We start from the raw sequence: 10,916 nt of genomic DNA on the forward strand, positions 1-10,916 counted from the left end.
TACTTATATTTAATTTTTTGTTACATTTTTCTAGCTAATCGAAGTTGTGATGGTGAATATGTGTGCTCTTGGTCAATTTGAATAGTGATGAAGAGTCACAAAACCAAAAGATGTAAAAAGGTTCTGCAAGAAATATAGCAGCAGCTTTTACGAGGAATTGAATAAATTAGTAGCAGCAAATAAGTAAATTACAGAAAAAAGTAAGCTCTGTTTTTGGTTCTATTGAGATTGATATGTGTATAATCTTATACATATAAATATATATACCGACATATTTGCATTACTATATGGGATAACTTATGTTACAAGTTTGTGCAGAGAATACTGATAGTTTTGCTTAGTTGATGGATCATTGATTGGTCCCAAAAACAGCCCTTCAACGGAAGTGTGGGTTACTTTGAAAGTAAGGATCCTTTTGGATTGGTTCAAATGTTGGTTTTTCCTTCTTACATTTGTATTATAGATATTATGTTCACGAGTTTTATCAAGTTTTAAAGTTTTAATTGGCTATTTATTTGTTCTGTTTTTGAATGTTTTTATATAACTTTTAGCTTCTACACAAACTGTATGTGACGATCGCTCCAAATCCATATGGATGAACACGTCATTCATCGATTTCATTGCAAGGTATTTGACCTCTATGTGATACGTTTTATAAACATTACATTCTTTTGAAAAGGCAAACCAAATATGAATATTTAAATCAAAGGTTTTCGACATCTGATGATTTCTACATATAAACAATCACTGTAAATAATAGTTTACAACAGTACTTCCGTTGACAATGCAGTCAAAATAAGATACATGGTGATGATTTGGTGAATGCAACGTTTTCTTGAAAAATATGCCATGTAAGACTCCATGCACATAGCTTGTCTATCATATAAGCAAACAGCGGAAGACTTCTAGGAAACCTGAGAATAAACATGCTAACAAATGTCAACACAAAGGTTGGTGATTTCATAGTTTTAGTGTTTCGCATAATCTGTATATAAAAGTAGATCACAAGATTTCAGTTGTTTCATCCAGAAACGTTTATCAAATATTCTACAAGATTGAGCACCCTCGTAACTAAGCTTTAACGTTATAATAAGTACCCCTGTTTTAACGTACATGCAACCAACATGTACAATACACGCAAACCAACGTACATTAACTCAAATAGCATACGTCTGATTTATAGTTCAGGCTAGGGTTTCTATACCTGGAACAGACGGGGATGTCAAGCCCTATGGATCCATATACTACTACTCACGCCCACCAGTTCTTATAACTGGTAGTTACTAGTTACCAAAGCTAAGGGATTTTCGGTTCAAACTCAGTGTAGAATTCAGTATGTATTTGTATCCATTGTGTTTAAAATAAATTGCATGTATTCTCAGTCCAAAAATATATATTGCAAAAGTAATTAAAAAGGGATCAATGAAACTCACCTTAGCAGCATATAAAGTCGTTCACCAAAATGTGATCGAAACTCGGATTACCAAATAACCGTAGATCTCAACCTAGGGAATATATGTTGGTCAATAAATGTCTATCAAGCTAGGTCAGGTCATAGTGTATCACAATCCTAATGCTCGAGATCGACATACAAAAGTTATCCAAAGTCGTTTCAAAAAGTCAATTTTGACAATAGTTTAACAAAATGAGACGTGCCTTATATAAGATTTCATTTACTCGGCTGGTAATATTTAAAAATCCATTTTATCAATCTTGTAAACAAGTTATTTAAAACTTAATTGCAGATTCAAAAGCAATTTCAATTAACGTCAATCATAATTCAGTTGATCATATCTCTTAATCCGTTCATTGAAACTATTCGATATCTAAATGAAAAGTCATTGATTTTTCGCCAGCTTTCCAAAAACATGCATATCATATACCTTTTACCAGTAATATATGTATTTAATTCGTGATTCATCATAAACTGTTTAACGACGAAATTTAGCATACAAGCATGTATAAATATATATACTCGAGCACTAGACATGGATACACAATTAATATATAAAAGATAAAATATGAGTGCTTACGTATCAATATTGAGATTCAATATTGTAGGAAAGTACGTAGATGCAACGGAGATGATAAACACTATGTTTGATTCATAAATATACCCCCGAACATTACCCATAACCTCCTTGGCAATAACCCATAATTTTCTTAACTCTATCCCGCTCGAAAACCATTTTGAAAGTGACACGCTCATAATCTCGTCGTAATATTTTATGTATAATATTACTAAAAATATTAAGATTAATAATAATAATAATCTTAATAATAATATAATAATAATAATAATAATAATAATAATAATAATAATAATAATAATAATAATAATAATAATAATAATAATAATAATAATAATAATAATAATAATATAAATAATAATAATAATACAGAGATAAATATAAAAGAAAATGAAGAACTGAAACAAAATCGGGCGAATTTATAGATTTGAGCCACCATCACCCACCATGCAATCGCATGGTTTCATGGGCATACGGCCATGCGATCGCATGGCCAACTGTCACCAGCCTGGTTCGTTTGTTTTTATCTTTGTCGACATAATATTATATTTATATATAATATATATAATTTATATAATTAATTATATATTATATTAAATTCACGTGCATAGTTGACTTGTAATTTTCGTTCCAATAAGTCATACGTCGTCACTCGACTTATGTCCTGGTTCCGGTTTTTCGAACGTCCTTTCGTATACTGAGAAAACTTGTACTTTACATTTCGTGAATCGTACCTTTGTCAAAATATAGTCTTAAATCATCCATAAACTATACCACTCGAGGTATAACTTATACATTTGAGTGTTTTGGTCATTTACTTTTATAAATCATCGTCTCACTATTTGTTAATATATATATAATATATACATTTACATTTTGAAATAGTGTTTCACTGTAGCAAAGTTACTGTAGCAATAGGCAATTTTTACTGTAGCAATTCACTGTAGCAAATAGTGATTTTCAAAAACACTGTAGCATTTTGGGTACTGTAGCAATTTGAAAATACTGTAGCAAATTAGTGTTTTACTGGTTCATCTTAAACGCTTTAGTTAACTTATCTAAATATCAATCGAATCAATAAACGAATGTTACTATCGTTTACTAAATAACTTGAAATTATATATATGTATATATCTTTTTAATATACATAAATCAGTTTTTAAATACACATTGGAAGTTATTTATAAATAAATTTTAATAATAAATATTTCAACTTATCATATATATTCAAATAGATATTTAAACCAATAAGTTTAATGTACGGTATCAAACAATTAATACATTGTTACCTTTTCAAGTTATAGTATATATGTATCTATTTACATATAATTGTTCGCGAATCGTCGAAAACAACCGAAAGGTATTTAAATATATAAAAGTAGTTCAAAAATTTTGAGATTCAGTTTTACAGACTTTGCTTATCGTGTCGGAAATGTTAATCATACAAAGATTAAGTTCAAATTTGGTCAGAAATTTCCGGGCCATCACACTGTATTACTGTAGATCTTCATGTTCGATTTCATTTGTGACTTTTAAATGTCCATGTATGTATCTATAAACATATTATGAAATAAAGACCCGTATATGAGCTAACTGACCCATTTTTACTTCCTTCTCAAACTGTCTGACCCGCCCACTTTGCCACGTTTAATGCTTTCCATGTAGTCCCTTACCATAATGTTTGTACAAGTATTTCTAAGCTGGAGTTATAATATATTAACGTTAAATCTATAAAGTTTTAATAAATCTGGTGATGTATAAGACTGCGAACAGGCCGATATGTTTGGTTTCCCTCTTTATGCAACAAAAGATGAATCTCATATTGAGGGTATGCATGACAAGATTAGTTTCAAGTTATTGTTTGTATGATTGGTAATATATTTTCTGAAGTTTCATTTAGCAAGCTTTCCAGCAATTAAATCTGAAATCAGTATCTTGGGAACGAATCATGCAACAACTTACATACTAGATTATGAACAGTTATACAATAGCAACGTTTTATAGGAACGGGTTAAAATGCATAACATAGTAGTGTAGAATGATATATGGAACCTTTTTGTCATGTCACAAGTCCAAACTATTCTTTTCTTGGGTTTTTCATTGCAGATGGTGAATTTAGGAATACTATATCAGGGCACAATGTTTGGCGAAAGATTTAGCATGGTTCAAAAAACAAGGTTTATTTGTTAGTTCTACAAATAAAATGCTTTTTGTGAGTCACAATCTGAGGCTCCAATTACTCTTTTGTCAAAAGGTATGTCTTTGTAGTAATCTGTGTAGTTCTCTGTATATTGCCTATGCTTTTTGTGAAAAAAAAAAATCATGTAGCTGATTATATACCGATATTGACTATTGCTATTTGTAACTAGAATAGAATCTTGGATGATTAATGTATGTGTATTTCTCTCAGGAAATTTTTACATAAATGATTTGTTTCATTGACTAATTTGTATCCTTGACTAATTGCCAATGTATGTTTTATTTGCATTAAATAGTAGGTCAGCTTCATTTTGTATTTTTTATGCCCTTTAGTTTTTAATGTTTTTTTGATGTATAGGTGGTAAAGTAAGCGGGTCATCAATTTTTGTATATGGAACAAGTTATCCACATGTATATTGCCTCTATAGGTATGCAAGCTTCGCTTTCCTTATTCATAACACAGCTATAAATTGCCTTCAATTGTAATAGGCCAACAACAATGTCTTTTGCACACTTTAATGCGATGGTTGTAATGACCGGATGATTGCTTACTAAAAGGCTGGTACTACCAGGAAGTTAAAAGATAAGTATCAACTAGGACTCAACAACAATACTTGATAATTTTGCATCAAAGAGCGAGGTACCATATAGGGTTGATTGGATTAAGGAGTAGGCAAAACAGAATATGCAGGCATATCTACCATCATATCCAGGCGATTGATTGTACGGGTTTCGATTGCTGTTAAGAGTATGTTATAATTTTATTTTTTGCGTTGTTTTCTTAGTCTTTCTTTGTCGTTATTTTTTTTGCACATTCATCGTTTGATGGTGGCTGTTTTTATTTTTTTGTTTGGTATGAGGTTTGTTATGATATTTTTCAAAATGATATTCATGTCTAAAAATTAAATTATATAGGGTTGACTATATGTATTTGTTTGTTTATAGTTCTCTAAGAAGTGTGTTGATAAATGTACATGTATGAGATGATAAATGTAATGCTCTATGTGTGTAAACTATATGTATTAATCCATGAATGTAACCTAGGCAATAAAACGCGGAGCGAAGCGCGCACCGGACCACATTCTAGTTTTAAATAACCATTCAATATCAATGAAGTTCCCATTATGGCATTATGAACCTTTCAAGTTTAGAAATTTAACTTTAATAAAACAAGTAATTATTAGTTATTTCTTATAATTAAATTAAATGAAAAGCAAATTAGATAATTTATTATTATATATTAAATTCAACAAAAAATTAAAGCAGACTGTTTTTTTGAAATGGAGAAAGTATATAATATAATAATAGATTATTTTCGTATTTCGTTAAAAATTTAAAATTCTGATAATGTTTTATGAGCTCCTTATTTGAATGTATGTTGTAAATATACATTTTCGCTATCGTATAATATATTAATAATATATTATTTTTGTGTTTATTAAAAAGTTTTTCTGATAGTGTTTTACAAACCCGTCCGTTGATGAAAGTTGTAAATATACGTAAATGTTAATGTCAAATTTATATTGATAGTAAGTATTATTTTCATGTTTTTAAAAAGTTTTTTTAATTCTAATAGTGTTTTATGAGCCCGCCTGTTGAATGAAAGTTTTAAATATACGTTTTTGCTAATGTCAAATATTTAATTTTTTTAACGATAAGCTTTGCATCAGTGTATCATTTTCTTTCAACGACATTCATCATTTGCACACGCGTTCGGGAGGAAACCTGAATCGCATTACAGGAACCCGATCCTTTAACCATCCAGAGGGGCAGGCGTACCGGGTTTAAATCCTGAATGGATTCGGGAGAAAATCCCCTGGGGTCAATATTATCCATATTTCAGGCAGATTAATTAATAGGATGGACAGAGCGATGCTCGAACCCATGACCTAACCCTTAGCCCCAACACACAAGATAAAAGAGATGCCGTTGAAGCAATGCTTCGTTGGCTCAAATATTTTATAATAATCTTATTTTCATATTTTTAAAAGGTGTATCAATTCTAATAATGATTTATGATCTCGTCTGTTGAATGAAAGTTGTACAGAGAGTATATAAACATAAACTTTATTAGTATCAACATAAACATAAACAAATATACATAATAAACATTATTGGTATCAACTCATAATAAGTTGTGCTTCGTACAAGGATATTAAAAATTACTTATCAATTTTAGTTCAACCCTTTGTTAAACATTAATAGCCGTAGATACATTGATTAAGCCAATTGAATATAAAAAGTTGTTATTAACCCTTTGTTAATCATTATTACTCCGTAGGTTATATATAAAAATTGGTCAGACTTCTACAAATATCACATGTAAAAACCTAAACTAAAGGGATGGATTTTTGAATGTAATCAATTCCAATTATATCATTGAATTTAAAATTCGATTACTTCTAATCTACGTGTCTAATAATTTTTTAAAATTTCCTAAAAGGTTAATATTTTATTTGTGAGAATATATCAACAGGCCTAAAAATTAGGAATTATAGAGAAAATAACATGTGGCAACATTAAATACGAAATTGACATGTGGCAAAATTTAATAAGAGGACGACACATAAGAATATTGGCACGCGCTATATTATATGTATATATATATATATATATATATATATATATATATATATATATATATATATATATATATATATATATATATATATATATATATATAGAGAGAGAGAGAGAGAGAGAGAGAGGGGGGGAAGTAACCAATCGGGGGGAAGCGGGGGGAAGCAAAAAACTTTTTTTTTCGTTTTTTGAAAAAACTTTGTTCACGAACATTATAGATGAGATGAAAATATGAACATTTAGTAGAAACACTTTGTGATAAATGTTTTTATTTTGGCGGGAAAACGCTCGAAGAAGTAATATATAACAATTATCGTGTTTTTCGAGCGTATGTTGAGGTTTTAGCTATTGGGGTTTAGATATTAGGGTTTATAGGGTTTAGATATTAGGGTTTAGAAATTTAGGGTTTAGGGTTTAGATTTAGGGTTTAGATTTAGGATTTAGATTGAGTTTTTAACACGAACGGTTTAGAGTTTAGGGTTTAGGGTTTAGGGTTTGGTGTTTTGGGTTTATGGAATAAACCCAAAACACCAAACCCTAAACTCTAAACCCTAAACTCTAAATCGAGCTAAATTTTACTTCACAAAACATGGAAAAAAAATGTTCATATTCTTCACGAACAATATTATCTTGAATGTTATTTTTGTCGATCGTTTTCCCGCCTAAATAATAACATTCATCACGAAGTGTCTCTTCTAAATATTCATATTTTCGTATGATCTTGATGCCGGGAAAAAAAATTCCAAAAAAACGAAAAAAATAAAAATTTGCTTACCCCCGATTGGTTAGTTCCCCATTGATCCTGCCCATATATATATATATATATATATATATATATATATATATATATATATATATATATATATATATATATATATATATATATATATATATATATATATATATATATATATTGGCAAAAAAAAAAAAAACAAAAAATTGTTCGGTTATTTTGATTAGTATTCATTTACTAGTTTTCTTCATTTGTGTAGGAGATGGAATCCGAATTACCTGTAGAGCTGATTCACCGAATACAATCGTGTATGTCTGAGAAAAACGCTGGTGGGACGTGCATATTGTCTAAGTCATGGCTACATGCTTGGTATACAATCCCACATCTCAGGTTTCATAAAGACAGGCTGATCGACAATACTCTTGAAAGATATCACCGTCTCAACTTACCAATACAAACTTTAGATATTTGGTTCGAAGTTAGGAAGCATGATACGGCTCCCCTAACACGTTGGATTCGGCAAGTAGCTTCTACAAGTTGTCTCAAGGAGCTTTCCCTTAGTTTCGATATCATTAGGGATTCGTTCACATTGCCAGATTCGATATTCTCTGGTAAAAACCTCACCGGGATCAATGTAATTAATGAAGCTCATAATTGTTCAGATAACATCGAACACAGACGCCATGGGATGTTCAGTAGCAACAACAACATGATAAATTGTGTGTCCCTCCGAGTACTCGTGTTGCATCAAGTAAATATAAGTGAAGAGGTATTTGATAGCTTAGTTTTTACTTGTACCTTGCTTGAGAAGATTCAAATCCGTTTTTGCGAAGGCTTTAAGACCCTTAGGGTTAAAAATCTTTCTTGTCTCATGGAATTGGAGATATCGTCGCTGAAACAATATTGTTTTTTGGAAATCGATAATGTCCCAAGTCTTGTTTTTTTTTTAATTACTGGCAACCTGCGAGGAAATGGCCTTTGGTGAAGCATGTACCGTTCAACATGGACCAAATAGTAAGCGTGACACATCTACATATACATAGCTTGGTAAAAGACTCTATTGATGATTTTTTCAAAATGATCAAGTCGAAATTTATTTTTCTAGAGGAGTTGAATGTTGAATTTGTGTACCGGACCTTGAACATCACTAGCTTTGTTATCGCCAGCAATACTCTCAAAAGGCTGACTCTATATGCTAATAGTAACATGCCTAATGACATACAAGTTGATGCTCTCGCGTTATTTTATTTTTATTATGAGAGTTATAACATACCTACTACTCTCTCGTTTCCAGTCGTTGCTCCAAAGCATATTGAGCTTAAAATCAACTTGGCCACTGTAGACGCTGGGAGAGGATCTTAGAATCAATCTAACACGATCTAGAGGCGGAATAACACTAGAACGAGCTTAAACGAATATCTATGGGTTTTCGGGTTCGTACAAGTCAAACCAAGATTAGATCTTGATAAACACGAAGCCTAGACTGACATTCTGTGGTATTTGGACATGAAGATTGAGAGAGACCCGACCTGAAACTGTTTGTGTGTGTGAAAATATGCAGAGTGATTAACCAAATTAGTGGAGATTAACTTAGCTTAAATACCTCAGTCCCTATGTTGGTCGACTGTGGTTGACAGTCGGTCGACTGACTATGTCAGTCGGCCGACTGTCGAGTAATATTACAGATTACATTTAAACGTTTACAAATATAAAATAACAACTCGACAATCAACGTTTAACAATATTGCAGGTTACAACATGATCAAATAAAACGTTAAAGTTCATGGAACTAGGGATTACAAAATATGCACTAACAAACTCCCCCGAAGACCTAGTTCCTCATAAGTCTTCGATCTGCTTCAATCTCTGTACGGATCTGTAACCATATTGTTCAAATAGAAAACCTTTGCAACACGAATGTACTGTTGTGCTTGAACTCTATTTTCTGGCCTGTACAGCATCCGATTGTAGTACAATGTGAAGATGTCAGCTTCACAGCAATTTCTCAACCAAACGGGATCTAAAACCCGTATCGAGTCGGCCTCATCTTCCTTCAATTTGTCCAAAACGATGACTGCTTCTTCTAAGCGTTCATCGTAGTACCACCAGTGAAAACGTGGGCTAAAGTTCTGCGGCTTTTTCATCACAGGAACCTTTCTCATATAATTTACTGGCTTGTATTTAACAATCTTTCTCCGTTCGCCCGTTTTCTTGTTTGTTCGATAAGTGATCGTGGGAAATTGAGGACTGAATCCCTCAAAGTTCTTTGACAAGTACGATCGTCTTATCTTCTTGCAGACAATATTAGGAATTCCGTCATAATCCCTATATAACATCTTGAGCCTAGCCACCTGCATAAATTCAAAGTACGGTAGAGACGTGAACTCGTATCCATGTTTGATGTAATCCACTCCGTACTCCTTCTTTATTGCGTATATATTCAACTCTTTGATGTAGGCCCATGCAATGATTTTTCCTTTAGCCAAAAGATTCGTCGGTGTATTAATGTAATTCATCCATTCAGGTTCCGGCGCTGGCTTCTCACAATATTTTCTGATCCTCAACAGAATCTTCCACTCAGCTTCTAGAACTTCTATCTTTTCTTTATTTATTTTGACCGGTAAAACCCTGGAGGCAAATCTTCGGTCTTTTCTTTTTCTTCGCATTTACGGTTTAGAAGCTCTTCATTCATTTTGAAGTAGTCTTGAAACGTAGGTAGATTTTATCGTTATTACATTCGTACTCCGGAAAATTACCTATTGGTTCATCTTCAATAATTACTTCATCAAAATCGTTGTCGTTTTCATTTCTTACGACAATTTCCTCAAAATCATCACTAGAATCGTAACGATTCTCAAAAGATGAGCTAGCAGTTGCGTCAGCTGAAGTGCTTGCTTGTTGCTCTTGACGCACTAGCTCGGCCTGCTCCTCAGCGCTTAGATCCGGCGGGATCTCCCCTTCTTCTAAATCATCAAATACAACGGAGTGATTCAGACGATCCTGCTTTGCCAAAAAATCACGTAAAGAATAATCAATATTTAGAGGAATTACTGACAGTGGGTTCTCGCTTGTGCCTTTAGCAAGATCCAAACCTAGCTCATCCTCGCCTTGATCGTTAAAATTACCTAAGTCTATATCCTCCTCGAGATCAACAGCCTCAATATCGAAATTATTTTCCCACTCAAGCACCTTCGACAGTGCCTTGTTCACTGCAGTCTCGGCCTTTACAATCAGCAAATTCTGAGCATCAAACTTAGTTTGTAACTTCTTCATTTCAACCTGTTGATCTTCAACCTGCTTGGTCAGTTTGGCAATCTCAGCATCCTTTCTGCTCTCTCGTTCATCAGCTTTTTATTTAAACTTTTCAAATTCAG

The 10,916-nt window shown here is 32.2% G+C and overlaps 1 protein-coding gene and 1 long non-coding RNA gene across 3 annotated transcripts; both read left to right on the forward strand.

Annotated features, from left to right (window-relative positions):
- The first annotated feature begins 814 nt into the window (after positions 1-814).
- Positions 815-5,017, forward strand: LOC139898113 (uncharacterized). Of its 2 annotated transcripts, none has more exons than XR_011776882.1 (3): positions 815-950; positions 4,137-4,284; positions 4,588-5,017. It is a non-coding gene; the product is annotated as an uncharacterized lncRNA (long non-coding RNA). The 2 variants fall into 2 exon arrangements; XR_011776883.1 differs by lacking the exon at positions 815-950 and adding an exon at positions 1,264-1,333.
- A 2,787-nt stretch (positions 5,018-7,804) lies between these two features.
- Positions 7,805-8,904, forward strand: LOC139901668 (F-box/FBD/LRR-repeat protein At2g04230-like). Its single transcript, XM_071884353.1, has 2 exons — positions 7,805-8,311; positions 8,629-8,904. The coding sequence occupies exons 1-2, from the start codon at positions 7,805-7,807 to the stop codon at positions 8,902-8,904; spliced, it is 783 nt and encodes a 260-aa protein (XP_071740454.1).
- The last annotated feature ends 2,012 nt before the right edge of the window (positions 8,905-10,916 follow it).

This window comes from Rutidosis leptorrhynchoides, chromosome 3 (genome assembly GCF_046630445.1).
Source record: "Rutidosis leptorrhynchoides isolate AG116_Rl617_1_P2 chromosome 3, CSIRO_AGI_Rlap_v1, whole genome shotgun sequence".
NCBI classification, from domain to species: Eukaryota; Viridiplantae; Streptophyta; class Magnoliopsida; order Asterales; family Asteraceae; genus Rutidosis; species Rutidosis leptorrhynchoides.